This window comes from Phocoena sinus, chromosome 1 (assembly GCF_008692025.1).
Source record: "Phocoena sinus isolate mPhoSin1 chromosome 1, mPhoSin1.pri, whole genome shotgun sequence".
NCBI lineage: Eukaryota > Metazoa > Chordata > Mammalia > Artiodactyla > Phocoenidae > Phocoena > Phocoena sinus.
Genome location: NC_045763.1, coordinates 102778908 through 102795879, shown reverse-complemented (window position 1 = coordinate 102795879; position 16972 = coordinate 102778908). Strand labels below are relative to the sequence as shown.

The following is a 16972-nucleotide window of genomic DNA, read 5'->3' as shown; positions in this document are numbered from 1 at the left end:
AAGAAGAGGCCCCAAATTTTTAATGCCTCAGGTCCCAGAATAGCTTCATCCAGCCAGGTTTCAGGGCTTTGAAGGAGCCATTGGCCTAAATAGGAAAATTCCACCAAAAGGAGAGTATTGTCATTTTTCCCCCAACAACACTTTTGCTTTAAAGTTATCAGAGTGATATCTGGGAAGAATGGTTTAAATATGAACAGAAGGTGACATGGGTTAACTCTCACAGGATGCTCTGTAGAGAAGGAAAGGATTGGATCAGGGTGATGATTCACACATACCACCAGCTGTTATTCCTGACTTTTTCTTTTCCAAAACAGAATTGCATTGATGAAATTGAGAGCATAATCAGTGTTAAGCTCCAGCTCATCGGAATTGTCGGTATTGGAATCGCAGCCCTCACGGTAAGAAAGTTCCAGAACATACCTTCTTTGACCCCTAAGAAGCCTTGAACCTTCGTATCTTATTTCTCTTCAAGTGTGATATGGCAGTATCTTAGGAGAGATTTTTTCATAAAAGACAAAGATGTTTTTGACAGAATATCTAAGAACAAAGCTAATTAGATACATCAATACTTAGTTCTCTCAAACATGGTACAAATTCAGTTTTAAGCTAATTATGACTTTGAGTTTTTCATTGCAATAACTTCCCATTTTAAGGTCACCAGGCTTAAACTAGATGAGTGATTTTTAATTCTGGGTCTCTTCCTTTGTTAGATATTTAAGACAACATAGATTAAACTCTCTCACCTATGATTTGCAGAGGTAGCACAGTGTAGTGATTAACAGTGCAAACTCTGGCATCACACTTTCTGGATTCAACTACTAGCTCCACTACTTACAAACCCTGGGGTCACTGGAAAGTTTCTTAATTTCTCTATGTCTCAATTCCCTCATCTGCAAAATGGGGATTTTAATATATCAACCTCAGAAAATTGTTTTGACAATTAAGTGGAATAATACATATAAAGTATTATTAGGAATTAATTCATATAAAGGGTCTGGAACATAGCACTCAATAAATGCTAGCTCTACATAGAATCTGAGTGTTCCCAAACCCTGAATCCAGGCGAACTATATATAGAAGTGTGAAGCATAGTGCATCCTTGCACCTGTAGGTAGCTCAGTACTTCTAAAGTACAAAAGAAGAGTGTGCAAGAGTTCATAGGGGCAGAGGGCTATGGTAAGTGTAGCAAGAGATGACACTGGAGAGGGTTATGAGGGTCCACATAATTGTGTTATTTGTGTGACTTTTTGATAGGTTGGGCTTTATCCTTAAGGTAGAGGGGAGCCACCCAGGTTTGGAAGGACCTGTAGTGCAGTGTGGAGGTAAAGTTGGAGGGAAGTAAGATTGGAGTCAGGTAAGCCCATAAAGAGGTGATTCCCATTGTCCAGGGGCTGAGTGATAATAGCTAATGCTAAGATAGTACTTACCCTCTTGCCCTCCTATGTAGATTAATTCATGGCCTAAGCTGAGGCAGGGGCAATGGAATTGTGAGGAAATCAATGAATTGGCAGTTCTCAGGGGACATACAATCCTCTTCCCTCCTTTCTGTATTTAGAGCACAGAGGGCTGGGGCAGTGGGTGAAAATACTATGCTGAGGACCTCCCAATCCAGGGACTTCTCTCAGGGTCTCCCCACCCACCCTGGGGCTAGCCTGATGGCCAGTCTGCGGCTTCCCAAGGACAATCCTGAGGCAGAAGATTTGAAAATGTTCTGCATTAACGGAGGTATCAAATAAATGCTCCCAACAATTCTACAGTCTCACGGAATGAACATTCTAGAAGTTGTCACCCCTGACTCATGACAGTGGCAGGATGAGTTTCTTTCTGAGGGGATCCCTTTAGGTACAACGAGGTCTAAGCAGGGGTTGCATCCAACCTTACAACCACGGAAAAGGGGAAGGACCTGTGTTGGCCATCTTGCCTCAGAAGAAACGCCCAGAGTTTCTTCTTTAATTCCTTTCTTCATAAGGTAAGAGTTTCACAATGTAATCAGTTAACAAAATGTCCATTAGGTGTCTCCCCTGCCACACACTGGTACTGAGTTCTGTCAGCCAGAAGCTTGGAGCCCTGATCCCAGCTATTCCCTTAAGTCTGCCCCTTCCTCTCCAATAACTGATAACACATGCCTTTTTAAATTCAGCATTTACAGGTCCTAGTCTAATGTAGGATGGGATTGAGGAGAGAATCAGAGAGCTATGGTACTGATTTCTTTGAACAAACATTGAGAGTAGTCTATGAACAACGCACCTACAGATAGCATATCATAGGCTCTGCAAAATTAATAGGAGAAGTGATTGAGGACAAGAAGGATTTTGGGGCGTCCTTCTCTTCAAACCATTTAAGTAGCTATTAATTTTGCTAAATATTTGTCTTTTCAAAGAAGCATCCAAGTGGTAGAAGATGTCAGTAGTACCATAGTACAAACACCTCAATTTATGCTTTGGTAAAACTATTGAGTTAAATAATAAAGCATCATGTACACTTAAAAATGAACTGGGAATGAAGAGATGCTCCGCTTTTTAATATGTGGTCACTGTTGCAAAAATTCAAAGCTTTGCCAGTAATAGGAAACTATTTAGACTGCAAGTGTATTTAAACAACAAGTGGTTACAAACACATTTTCCAAAATAAAAATATAAATGAGAGAGATTGGTTCAAGATGGTGGAGGAGAAGGATGTGCACTCACTCCCTCTTGCAAGAAAACTGGAATCACAACTAACTGCTGAACAGTCATCAACAGGGAGACACTGGAACTCACCAAAAAAGATACCCCACATCCAAAGACAAAGGAGAAGCCACAGTGAGACAGTAGGAGGGGTGCAATCACAGTAAAATCAAATCCCATAACTGCTGGGTGGGTGACTCACAAACTGGAGAACACTTATACCACAGAAGTCCACCCACTGGAGTGAAGGTCCTGAGCCCCACATCAGGCTTCCCAACTTGGCGGTCCGGCAACGGGAGAAGGATTTCCTAGAGAATCAGACTTTGAATCCTAGCAGGATTTCATTGAAGGACTTTGATAGGACTGGGGTAAACAGAGACTCCACTCTTGGAGGGCACACACAAAGTAGTGTGCACATCAGGACCCAGGGGAAGGAGCAGTGACCCCATAGGAGACTGAACCAGACCTACCTGCTAGTGTTGGAGGGTCTCCTGCAGAGGCAGGGGGTGGCTGTGGCTCACTGTGAGGACAAGGACACTGGCAGCAGAAGTTCTGGGAAGTACTCCTTGGCATGAGGCCTCCCAGAATCTGCCATTAGCCCCACCAAAGAGCCAGGTAGGCTCCAGTATTGGGTCACCTCAGGCCAAACAACCAACAGGGAGGGAACCCAGCCCCACCCATCAGCAGACAAGCAGATTAAAGTTTTACTGAGCTCTGCCCACCAGAGCAACACCCAGCTCTACCCACCACCAGTCCCTCCCATCAGGAAGCTTGCACAAGCCTCTTAGACAGCCTCATGCACCAGAGGGCACACAGCAGAAGCAAGAAGAACTACAATCCTGCAGCCTGTGGAACAAAAACCACATTCACAAAAAGATACACAAGATGAAAAGGCAGAGGGCTATGTACCAGATGAAGGAACAAGATAAAACCCCAGAAAAACAACTAAATGAAGTGGAGATAGGCAATCTTCCAGAAAAAGAATTCAGAATAATGATAGTGAAGATGATGCAGGACCTCAGAAAAAGAATGGAGGCAAAGATTGAGAAGATGCAAGAAAAGTTTAACAAAGACCTAGAAGAACTAAAGAACAAACACCTAGAAAGATTAAAGAACAAATAAACACATGAACAATACAATAACTGAAATGAAGACTGCACTTGAAGGAATCAAGAGCAGAATAACTGAGGCAGAAGAACGGATAAGGGACCTGGAAGATGGAATGGTGGAACTCACTGCTGCAGAACAGAATAAAGAAAAAAGAATGCAAAGAAATGAAGACAGTCTAAGAGACCTCTGGGACCACATTAAACGCAACAACATTCGCATTATAGGGGTCCCAGGAGGAGAAGAGAGAGAGAAACGACCCGAGAAAATATTTGAAGAGATTATAGTCAAAAAATTCCCTAACATGGGAAAGGAAATAGCCATGCAAGGCCAGGAAGTACAGAGAGTCCCAGGCAGGATAAACCCGAGGAGAAACATGCCAAGACACATAGTAATCAAATTGACAAAAATTAAAGACAAAGAAAAATTATTGAAAGCAACAAGGGAAAAATGACAAATAACATACAAGGGAACTCCCGTAAGGTTAACAGCTGATTTCTTAGCAGAAACTCTACAAGCCAGAAGGGAGTGGCATGACATATTTAAAGTAATGAAGAGGAAGAACCTACAACCAAGATTACTCTATCTGGGAAGAATCTCATTCAGATTCGACAGAGAAATCAAAAGCTTTACAGACAAGCAAAAGCTGAGAGAATTCAGCACCACCAAACCAGCTCTACAACAAATGCTAAAGGAACTTCTCTAAGTGGGAAACACAAGAGAAGAAAAGGACCTAAAAAAACAAACCCATAACAATTAAGAAAATGGTAATAGGAACATACATATAGATAATTACCTTAAATGTAAATGGATTAAATGCTCCAACCAAAAGACACAGGCTCACTGAATGGATACAAAAACAAGACCCATATATATGCTGTCTACAAGAGACCCACTTCAGACCTAGGGATACATACAGACTGAAAGTGAGAAGATGGAAAAAGATATTCCATGCAAATGGAAACCAAAAGAATGCTGGAGTAACAATACTCATATCAGATAAAATAGACTTTAAAATAAAGAATGTTACAAGAGACAAAGAAGGACACATAATGATCAAGGGATCAATCTGAGAAGAAGATATAGCAATTATAAATATGCACCCAACATAGGAGCACCTCAATACATAAGGCAACTGCTGACAGCTATAAAGGAGGAAATCAACAGTAACATGATAATAGTGGGGGACTTTAACACCTCACTTACACCAGGGGAGAGATCATCCAGACAGAAAATTAATAAGGAAACAGAAGCTTTAAATGACACAATAGACCAGATAGATTTAATTGATATTTATAGGACATTCCATCCAAAAACAGCAGCGCATGGAACATTCTCCAGGACTGATCACATCTTGGGTCACAAATCAAACCTTGGTAAATTTAAGAAAATTGAAATCATGTCAAGCATATTTTCTGACCACAACACTATGAGATTAGAAATCAATTACAGGGAAAAAAATGTAAAAAACACAAACACATGGAGGCTAAACATTACATTACTAAATAACCAAGAGATGACTGAAGAAATCAAAGAGGAAATAAAAAAATACGTAGAGACAAATGACAAGGAAAACACGACCATTCAAAACCTATGGGATGCAGCAAAAGCAGTTCTAAGAGGGAAGTTTATAGCAATACAAGCCTACCTCAAGACACAAGAAAAATCTCAAATAAACAATCTAACCTTACACCTAAAGGAACTAGAGAAAGAAGAACAAACAAAACCCAAAGTTAGTAGAAGGAAAGAAATCATAAAGATCAGATCAGAAATAATTGAAAAAGAAATGAAGAAAAAAATAGCAAAGATCAGTAAAACTCAAAGCTGGTTCTTTGAGAAGATAAACAAAATTGATAAACCATTAGCCAGACTCATCAAGAAAAAGAGGGAGAGGCTCAAATCAATGAAATTAAAAACGAAAAAGGAGAAGTTACAACAGACACCACCCAAGTACAAACCATCCTAAGAGACAACTACAAGCAACTCTATGCCAATAAAATGGACAACCTGGAAGAAATGGACAAATTCTTAGAAAGGTGTAATCTTCCAAGGCTGAACCAGGAAGAAACAGAAAATGTGAACAGACCAATCACAAGTAATGAAAGTGTGATTAAAAATCTTCCAACAAACAAAAGTCCAGGAAAAGATGGCTTCACAGGTGAATTCTATCAAATATTTTGAGAAGAGCTAATACCCATGCTTCTCAAATCCTTCCAAAAAATTGCAGAGGAAGGAACACTCCCAAACTCATTCTATGAGGCCACCATCACCTTGATACAAAAACCAGACAAAGATACTACAAAAAAAGAAAATTCCAGACCCATACCACTGATGAATATAGATGCAAAAATCCTCAATAAAATACTAGCAAACAGAATCCAACAACACATTAAAAGGATCATACACCATGATCAAGTGGGATTTATCCCAGGGATGCAAGGATTCTTCAATATATGCAAATCAATCAATGTGATACACCATCTATTAACAAACTGAAGAATAAAAACAATATGATCATCTCAACAGATGCAGAAAAAGCTTTTGACAAAATTCAACACCGATTTATGATAAAAACTCTCCAGAAAGTGGGCATAAAGGGATGTACCTCAACATAATAAAGGCCATATACGACAAACCTATAGCAAACATCATTCTCAATGGTTAAAAACTGAAAGCATGTCCTCTAAGATCAGGAACAAGACAAGGATGTCCACTCTCACCACTATTATTCAACATAGTTTTGGAAGTCCTAGCCATGGCAATCAGAGAAGAAAAAGAAATAAAAGGAATTCAAATTGGAAAAGAAGAAGTAAAACTGTCACTGTTTGCAGATGACACGATACTATACACAGAGAATCTTGAAGGTGCCACCAGAAAATTACTAGAGCTAATCAATGAATTTGGTAAAGTTACAGGACACAAAATTAATGCACAGATACCTCTTGCATTCCTAGACACTAATGATGAAAAATCAGAAAGAAATTAAGGAAACACTCCCATTTACCATTGCAACAAAAAGAATAAAATACCTAGGAATAAACCTACCTAGGGAGATAAAAGTCCTGTATGCAGAAGACTATAAGACACTGATGACAGAAATTAAAGATGATACCAACAGATGGAGAGATATACCATGGTCTTTGATTGGAAAAATCAATATTGTGAAAATGACTATACTACCCAAAGCAATCTACAGATTCAGTTCAATCTCTATCAAACAGAAATATAGATCAATGGAACAGGATGGAAAGCCCAGAGATAAACCCACGCACCTATGGACAACTAATCTATGACAAAGGAGGCAAGGATATACAATGGAGAAAAGACAGTCTCTTCAATAAGTGGTGCTGGGGAAACTGGACAGCTATATGTAAAAGAATGAAATTAGAACACTCCCTAACACCATACACAAAAATAAACTCAAAATGGATTAGAGACCTAAATGTAAGACTGGACACTATCAAACTCTTAGAGGACAACATAGGAAGAACACTGACATAAATCACAGCAAGATCTTTTTTGATCCACCTCTGAGAGTAATGGAAATAAAAACAAAAATAAACAAATGGGACCTAATGAAACTTAAAAGCTTTTGCACAGCAAAGGAAACTACAAACAAGATTAAAAGACAACCCTCAGAATGGGAGAAAATATTTGCAAATGAATCATCGGACAAAGGATTAATCTCCAAAATATATAAACAGCTCATGCAGCTCAATATTGAAAAAACAAACAACCCAATCCAAAAATGGGCAGAAGACCTAAATAGACGTTTCTCCAAAGAAGACATACAGATGGCCAAGAAGCACATGAAAAGCTACTCAACATCACTAATTATTAGAGAAATGCAAATCAAAACTACAATGAGGTATCACCTCACACCAGTTAGAATGGGCATCATCAGAAAATCTACACACAACAAATGCTGGAGAGGGTGCAGAGAGAAGGGAACCCTCTTGCACTGTTGGTGGGAATGTAAATTGATGCAGCCACTATGGAGAACAGTATGGAGTTTCCTTAAAAAACTAAAAATAAAATTAGCATATGACCCAGTGATCCCACTACTGGGCATATACCCAGAGAAAACTTAATTCAAAAAGACATGTGCACCCCAATGTTCGTTGCAGCACTATTTACAACAGCCAGAACATGGAAGCAACCTAAATGCCCATCGACAGATGAATGGATAAAGAAGATATGGTACATATATACAATGGAATATTACTCAGGCATAAAAAGGAATGAAATTGGGTCATTTGTAGAGACATGGATAGATCTAGAGACTGTCATACAGAGTGAAGTGAGTCAGAAAGAGAAAAACAAATACCATATACTAACGCATATATGTGGAACCTAGAAAAATGGTACAGATGAACCGGTTTGCAGGGCAGAAATTGAGACACAGATGTAGAGAACAAATGTATGCACACCAAAGGGGGAAAGTGGCGGGGGGTGCAGGTGGTGGTGTGATGAATTGGGAGATGGGGTTTGACATGTGTACACTGATGTGTATAAAATGGATGACTAATAAGAACCTGCTGTATAAAAAAAAATAAAATTCAGAATTTCAAAACTATATATATATAAATTAGATCTGGGTTTAACCTGAAATATAAAATTCTAAAACCAGTAGTGTATTAGTCTTTTATAATTATTAAGAACTGTCCTATAAGCTAGAAATAGAGTCATTTTTTTAAACCAGAGTCTTGCTACTTTTTAACAATAATAAAATAAGAATGTATTTTAAGCAGTTAACGGAAGTCTTTAACCAGTAGCCATAATTAAGTAGCACATATAAAAGTGTCACTTGTATTCAGTAATTATTGCTCATAATTATTTGTCAACATGAGTTAAACATGCAAGCAATTTGCTGGCCTTTTTTAAAAATCAATTTTCATCATTTGAAAGTCATTAATAAGTGGTTCCTTCTGTTTCAGATCTTTGGCATGATATTCAGCATGGTCCTTTGCTGTGCGATACGAAATTCACGAGATGTCATATGAAGCTACTTCTACGTGAAAGTTGTAATCTAGAGCATACAAATGTCACAGGAGCTGTCTCCTGGCTCATTTTTAATATTCAAAGGACATTAGGATCTAAAATAATTTGCTGTTAATTGTACATTTGCACATGTATGTATGTTTGGCTCATTACTGGTTTACCCCTTGAGTGAATGCCTATGTATGTTGACTGAAGCATATTCATGTGTGATCTGCATGTTTCTGGTATATGCATAATGAAATCTGTTTGCTGGGAATTCCTGATTCTTGTTATGTGAGAGAAACACATATTTAACTCTCAGAAAAAGATCAAAATCTTTGATAAACTTTAAAAACTTGGTTATTTAGGAAAAAAATATGATAGTGGGTCAGTTTCTCAGACTCTAGCCATAGGAAGTTAGATACAGAGAATTCAGGGATTTCTAGTTTGTGGAAGCAATAAGCTATAGGAATTGAGAGATCATGGTGCAGTGTTAAAAGTAACTGTGTTGGGCTTCCCTGGTGGCGCAGTGGTTGAGAGTCCGCCTGCCGATGCAGGGGACACGGGTTCGTGCCCCGCTCCGGGAAGATCCCACGTGCCGCGGAGCGGCTGGGCCCGTGAGCCATGGCCGCCGAGCCTGCGCGTCCGGAGCCTGTGCTCCGCAGCGGGAGAGGCCACAACAGTGAGAGGCCCGCGTACCGCAAAAAAAAAAAAAAAAAAAAAAAAAAAAAAAAAAGTAACTGTGTTTGGGTTAGGTGTAAGGGTTTCCTGGGATTTTTCTTATATACATACTCTCCCCAGAATTCAGGACTAAACACATCTGTAAAACTAAATATAGCTTGGAAAATCTAATTTGACTAAGTCATACTTTCCTAGTATTTAAAAAACAAAGAAAACCTTGCTCTGGAAAGAGGTGTCACACAGACAATCACATGCCCTATAAAACTGAGTGATTTTAGGACTAGAAAGAAAATCTTTTAACAACTTTTTAAGGAAATATTTTTGTTCTTATATAAAGACATTTAAATATTGCTTTATGACTTTCCTTTTCTGACTCTTCCCTGAACTACTGTAACCCCCACAAACACAAAAGGGCTTTTATCTCCAACTTTTCTGTATTTCTTCAGATGTAAGCATAGAAAGACTAAAGCAAGAGATCTGGCAGTTGCAAATTGTGGGAAAGAGAATTTTTACTGGCACTGTATCTTTGAAATACCTCATAACTTGAGTTTACATATTTTCCTAATTTTTTGGTATTTTTCTTATTTATTCACCTAGAGAATTCTTCTTTATAGATTAAGAACTACAGTTTTTGCCACTTAAAATATACTATATCATGAGCATCCTTAGCCAAACCAAAATAAAGAGAAACATCCTCTCCTAGTTTTGTGCACACAAGAGAGACAAGCTAAGGAAACAAAAATACACACACAACAGAAATATTTCCTTCTGTGCAGGTCTCCTATAAAAATAAAATGTTTGCGTTCTTTATGGTCTTGACGCTTCATTGTAATCCCAAATTTACAATCTAAATTGACATATACGTCCATTTTTAAATAGCAACTTGGTACATTTAGTAAATCATGGATTTTTTTAAATTACATTTTAAAAGGCCACACAAAAATGAAAGTATGGGGGACTTTTGGAAACCCCCAAGTAAGTTTGTACTCATGTGAGAACACAAGTCTTTGGGTCTACACTAAAGGAGAGTGTGCACTCCGAGAAAGTTCTACAAAACATTTTGCTGAGAACACGTAACCATTTGAAATAATCTCACTCCCATTGGGAACCACATTTCTCCTGCCATACTTGCTATTGCTACTAACTGTGGAGGAAGATTTCTAGAAAAAAAGTCAGACTGGAAGCAAGCCAAAAATTTAATTGTGCATGGCTACATTTCTGTGTCTGTAGCTAACAGAAAGATTATTTTAAGAAACTCAATAGATGTTTCTACCCTGGTAGTTGAGAAGTAGAGCTTTTTAAGTAAAGAACAAAAAGCCACCATCTCTCTTGGTGGCTTATTTCACCTGTCTGCCTGAAGACAGGAAACAGGCTTAAGGGCATACTTAGGTTTCTTCCAGCTCAGAATCTTCTGGGATTCAACAAAAGTGAGTTTCATTCTATATCTGAATTAACCTTAAAGAAGTCTAGCTAAAAGTGGAAGAGTAGAGATTTGTTCCATATGTGATTAAAGTGTGACTTTGGGAGTAATTTTTCTAAAATATGTGCCATGAGTAAAATTAGAGAATTTCATCTCTGAGTGAGGGAAGAATTATATACATATATATCTTGAATCTACATATGCATCTTGAATATATATCTCTTGAATATATATACATGTATAACTTGAACATATGTATACGTGTGTGTATATATGTATATATGCACACATACATGTATACATATATGTGTACAAATATATACACACATGTATAAAGTTTTGATTATATCTGTTTACCTGAACTAATTTGAGATCAGGCCCAAAGATTTTCTTAAATGTATGGTGCCAAGGCACAGAATTAAAACTTCTTGATGAAATATTTTAAGTTATTTCAAATTAAATTTTCTATGTACCAGAATTTCTTGTTTGATTTATCTTAAAATCCTGTTATATCTTTATACACACTCATTCAACTTATCTAAATGCCTATCAATCAACCCAAATAATATGGTGAAAAAGGAAAGAGTAGTAACCTTTCTATAGTGTTACTAATAGGAGCTGGGCTTAAAAACAACACGCTAACAAAGTTATTGCATATAGTTATATTTCAATTAATATTGTTTCACCCGAATTACACCTCTTTTCCCCAGAGTAGCTCCTTTGTCATCCATAGTACAACCTGTAAAATTACACACTGATACAGAGGCCAGTGTAACCACCTGTGCAGTCACCAATGACAGGTGCTCTCCTTTCCCCTGTGAGCAGTGCCAGTAGGTTTGGCGTGGTGAGAATGAGGCTCCTGGAAAGATGGCAGTGAAGGAGATAGCATATTTTCCCTTCTGAAGTAAGTTTATCAGAGATTAAAAAGAAGAGACCCCCTCTGTGTCATGGGTAAAATGTGGTTTCCATGGCCCCAAGGGCAGCCCTTGAGTATTTAGGAGGTGCACCCCAGCTTTCCCGGTTCACCGCTCCCATGTAACTACCAGCCCCTTGATTTCAGCAGCCCCATTTTCACCACCCCTAGGAGGGAGCACTAATGAACGCTTGAAGCTAGTCACTTAACTACATCATCTTAGTTTGGCCTCATCAAAATCAAATTTGTGTTAAGGTATACTTTAAGACAGACAAATGGTTTCTATTTTCTTTCAACATGACTTTTTTTTTTTCTATAAAATGTAAGGTACTGTATGTAGGTGTCTTTTGAAAGGTAAAAAGACTACAATGCAAAATGTTGTTATTAATCATTTTGTTGGTTTTCTCATTTTAAAAACAACCACTAAATACATTTCAGGAATCCACTATTCAGATGGCTATCTCCTGGGGACATGGAATACATGAAGAATAGAAGTAATATGTCCTGAATGTTGCAAAGCAAAATCTATGCTGATTTCACAAAGTTTTTAGCTAATATACCAGAAACACTCCAAAATTTGGGTGTTGTTTTTGTTTTTGTCCTGTATAATTTATGATGGTTTTACTTATATTAAATAGAAGAAATTTAAATTAAATTAAAAGAAATAACCAACAAAGTGCCTAGCATGCCTGGCACTGATGAATATTATTACCTATTGTTACAATTATTATGTTTATGAGTTTTTGTTAATTATAAGTCAAACATGTAATTGTGTATAACTAAAGATACTTCTGCATGATACCAAATACCTATTTGAACACATTCATTTGCTGAATTAATGAATAGTTTTTTATATATTTCCCAATTCTATTTTAATTTAAAGATTACATATCAAGAGCCATAGCTACAGTTCCTATATTTTTCCCTGGGCCTGCTCTGCCCTGTAAGATGCAACCCATTCTAATATTAGAATTGTTTTCTTACTTTGTTTTGGAACTACTATTTTGTACACTTGAAAAAACTCTTTATAAGAATGCTGATATGCTAAGATGAACAAGACAAGTCTCTGTCCCCAAGGAGGTTAGAGTGGAAAAAAGGCAAGTATAATTACCATGAGGTAAGTGCTATGATAATCATTAACCTGGAGTGGATCCACTCAGCCTTGGGAAGGATGGTCAGAGGAAAGAGGTTTCCTGAATTTTGAGGTCACCAAACTGAGTCCTGAAGAACCCATACAAATAAGTCAAGTAAAAAGAAATAGAGGTAGAAAAAAAAGGGGGATTACTGAGGAACAGTATGAAGATGGCCCTGAAACAGAGAAAGCATGGAAACATTCAAAGAGGGAAGGTCAAGAACTGAGTTGATAAAGGGCCCTGTTAAACTGTGCTAAGAAGTCTTAGGTTTGTACAGAGGTCCTTGGGAAATTTTTAAACAAAATCAAATTAATTTGATTAATTTATTTTAATCAAATTAATCTTTACAAAATCAAATTTCAGCCTTTTAAAGATCACTTAGCTTTAGTCTAAACAGTGATTGGAGGGCAAAGGCCAGAGTCAGGAGGATTTCTAACTAATGAAATGCAAATTCTACCAAGAAGTAGTAGACAGATGCAAGAGAAATTGAGGGAAAGAGGAACCTAGAGCCATGCCTAGGTTTCTTGGCAGCTGGAAGATAGTGGTGGACAGGAGGAAAAGCAGATTGTACTGATGATGCAAGTTGGAGATGACTACAGGACATCCAAGAGGGTATATAAACAGGCACTGGATACATGACTCTGAAGCTCAAGAAAGAAGTCTAGACTAGAACTGTAGTGGAGGAGTCTGCAACATAAAGGTAGTAATGCCCAGATTTGAACAATAGGAGCCACCTCTCATATTTAAGAGCTCAGTGATAAAGTTTAAAAAATTATAATCTCCTACTCTAGTAAGATAAGAGCCCCAAACAATTCTTTACTCCCCATGCATTTCTTAATCTCAGACTGGAGTGTCTCTTAGCTACCTGCATTCCTTCAACAGTTGCCATCTAAACTGTCTTTTAATGCAATGAGTGTAATTCCTTAGGACAATCAAGGCTGAATGAACACAAATTGAAGTTTCTCATATGCTCTACATTTAACAGTGTCCACAAGGTCAACAGGACACATAAGATTATCACAACACTAGCCCTTCCTTCACAAAGTTTATAACCTTCACCCCTACAGCACCAAGCAAAATTACATTCCCAGAAGGAAGTATAGTCCAGAACTATATTACTGTTGCCTGCTAAACACCATAGCATAGATTTTGAGTCATCTTAGAGAAAAAGGGTATAAAGGCATGACAGGAGAAAATATTGACTTCAGCCTCATTAGGACTGGTTATAAATGCCATGAATGTATTACATTGAGACTCCAGATATGTGACCTCCACTGGGCCCTCTAGGGAAGCAGAAAGGTCAGGGAAGATCAGGACTAAAAATTGTCCTGAATATTGGACTATTAGCAAGTCTTTGTTGACCTTATTGAAAACAGTTTCAAGGGAAGATAGGAGTGGAAGTCAAATTGTAATGGGTTAGGAAGAGAATGAGAAGTGAGGAAGTAAATATTTAGTGTAAGGGTCTTGCTCTGGTCTGATTGTTTTTCCCTAAAATTCATATGTTGAAATCCTAATGCCCATTGTGATAGTATTAGGAGGTGGGGCCTTTGGGAAGTGCCTAGGTCATGAGGGTGGAGCCCTCATGAATGGGATTAGTGTTCTTATAAAAAGAAACCCTACAGAGATCCCTTGCCCCTTCCACCAAGTGAGGACACAGTAAGAAGGAGCCAGCTCTGAAGCAGGAAGAGCTCTCACCAGAACATGACCATGCTGGCACCATGACCTTGAACTTCCCAGCCGGAAGAGCTGTGAGAAATAGATTTTTGTCATTTATAAGCTACCCAATCTGTGGTATTTTGCTATAGCAGCCCAAACAGACTAAGACAGGGCTATTTCACAAAGAACCTGGAATAAGAACTCAAGGAGAGGGGTAAATAAATATAAGGTTGCACAGGGTCGAGAGAGAGCTGTTTGCTTTTTTTTTTGGATGAGAAACCATTCAAGGATGCTTTATACTGAAGCGAAGGAGTCCATAAAGCAGAAGTAAGAGAAGATAGAAGAGGAAACAGCAAGGTCCTGGAGGAAATGGAGGATGGGATGAGGAGCATCTTTTGAAACTAGTGGAAAAAATGCTGAATGAATCAGTAATTTTCAGTTGAAACAGTATCAGAAACCCAACTCTAGCTTAAGCAGAACAGGAAAGTTATGACTTCTTTAAGGGTTGAAGCTGGCTTCAGATTAGACCTACTGATATCAGAAGGTCTCCCTTTCCTCACTCTCTTGTTCTTCTCTGGGTTGGCTTTATTCTCAGGCTGGCTGTTTCTAGGAGATGCCAAGGATGGCTAGCAGTGGCTCTAGGTTCACATTCTAGCAGCTTAGAAACCCCAACAGGCCAAGCACTCCTCTTTGTCCAACAGTTACAGTAAAAGCCCTGAGACTGACTCCTACTGGAAGAGATTAGGTCATATGTCCACCCCTTAATCCGTCAGGCTTGGTTGAGCTTAAGTAGCATGCCTACCTCCATCAGCTCCACTCAAACCATTTGACTTGGAAAAGGATGGGGGGAGAGCCTCCAAAGGAAAATCAAGGTGCAGCTACCAAAAGAAGGGACATGGATGTTAGCCAGGCAAAAATGGTAGGTGAAAGGAGGGTAATAGAAGTAGAGAAAGTGAGACAGAGTTGTGTTAAAAGATAAGTAAGAATTGGTCAAAAGAAATGAGAGGGTAAGGAAGAACCCAACACTGAACATTAGAACTAGAGTGGAAGATACCATGATATAAGAATTTTTATGGCACTTAAACTCAGACTTGCTGCTCAATAAAGGGGGGAGAGGTAATTTCTTATATAAAAAACAACTTTTTAAAAATTGAGGTATAATTGACATACATTATATTACTTTCAGGTGTACAAAATAATGATTCAATACTTGTAAATATTTCAAAATAATCACCACAATAAGTCCAGGTAACATCTGTCATCACACATAGTTACAGAATTTTTTTCTTCTGATGAGAACTTTTAAGATTTACTCTCTTAGCAACTTTCAACTATGCAACACGGTATTACTAACTACAGTCGCCATGCTGTACCTCGCCATGACTTATTTATTTTATATCTGGAAGTTTTTTCCTTTTGACTCCCTTCATCCATTTCACCTACCTCCCCACCCTTCACCTCCGGCAAGCACCTACCTGTTATCTTTTTCTATTGGCTTTTTGGGGGTTTTCTTTCCACATACAAGTGAAATCAAACGGCAATGATTGGCAGTCTTTCTCCATCTGACTTTTTCACTTATAATACACTCAGCGTCCATCCATGTTGCCGAAAATGGCAAGATTTCCTTTTTGTCTGCTGAGCAGTAGTCCATTATATATATCTACCACATCATTAACCATTCATCCATCAATGGACACCTAGGTTGTTTCCAAATCTTGGCTATTGTAAATAGTGCTGCAATGAACGTAGGGGTGCATATATCTTTTCCAGTTAATATTTTCATTTTCTTCAGATAAATATCCAGATGTGGAATTGCTGGATCATATGATAGCTCTATTTTCCATTTTTTTTAAGGAAACTCCATACAGTTTTCCATAATGGCTCCACCAATTTATAACCCCACCAACAGTGTACAAGGTTCCTTTTTCTCCTTGTTATTTGTTGTCTTTTTGATAATAGCTATTCTAACAGGTGTGAGATGATATCTCATTGTGGTTTTTATTTACATTTCCCTGATGATTAGTGTTATTGTACATCTTTTTGTGTACCTGTTGGCTGCCTGCATGTATTCTTTGGAAAAAATGTCTATTCAGGTCCTCTGCCCATTTTTTAAATCAGGCTGTTTCTTTTTTTTTTTTTTTTCGATGTCAAGTTACATGAGTCTTTGTATATTTGGGATATTAACCCCTTATGGGATATATTGTTTTCAAATACCTTCTCCCATTTAGTAGGTTGCTTTTTTATTTTGTTGATAGTTTCCTTTGCTGTGCAGCAGCTTTTTAGTTTGACATTTATTTATTTTTGTTTTTGTTTCCATTGTCTGAGGAAACAGATTGAAAAAAAATATTGCTAATACCAGTGTCAAAGAGCATACTGCCTACATTTTCTTCTAGGAGACTTATGGTTTCAGGTCTTA

The 16972-nt window shown here is 38.0% G+C and overlaps 1 protein-coding gene across 3 annotated transcripts in view; it reads left to right on the top strand.

The window, feature by feature from the left end:
• The window catches only part of TSPAN2 (tetraspanin 2), a 44003-nt gene extending 33760 nt beyond the window's left edge, over positions 1 to 10243 (top strand). For 2 of the 3 annotated variants that reach the window (XM_032628345.1, XM_032628335.1), the window contains 2 exons: positions 315 to 398; positions 8711 to 10243. In XM_032628345.1, the coding sequence (XP_032484236.1) occupies positions 315 to 398; positions 8711 to 8776 (150 nt within the window). In that variant the 3' untranslated portion in view covers positions 8777 to 10243. The remainder of the gene's footprint in view (positions 1 to 314; positions 399 to 8710) is intronic. The other variant, XM_032628355.1, reaches the window with a different exon arrangement.
• Positions 10244 to 16972: the final 6729 nt, after the last annotated feature.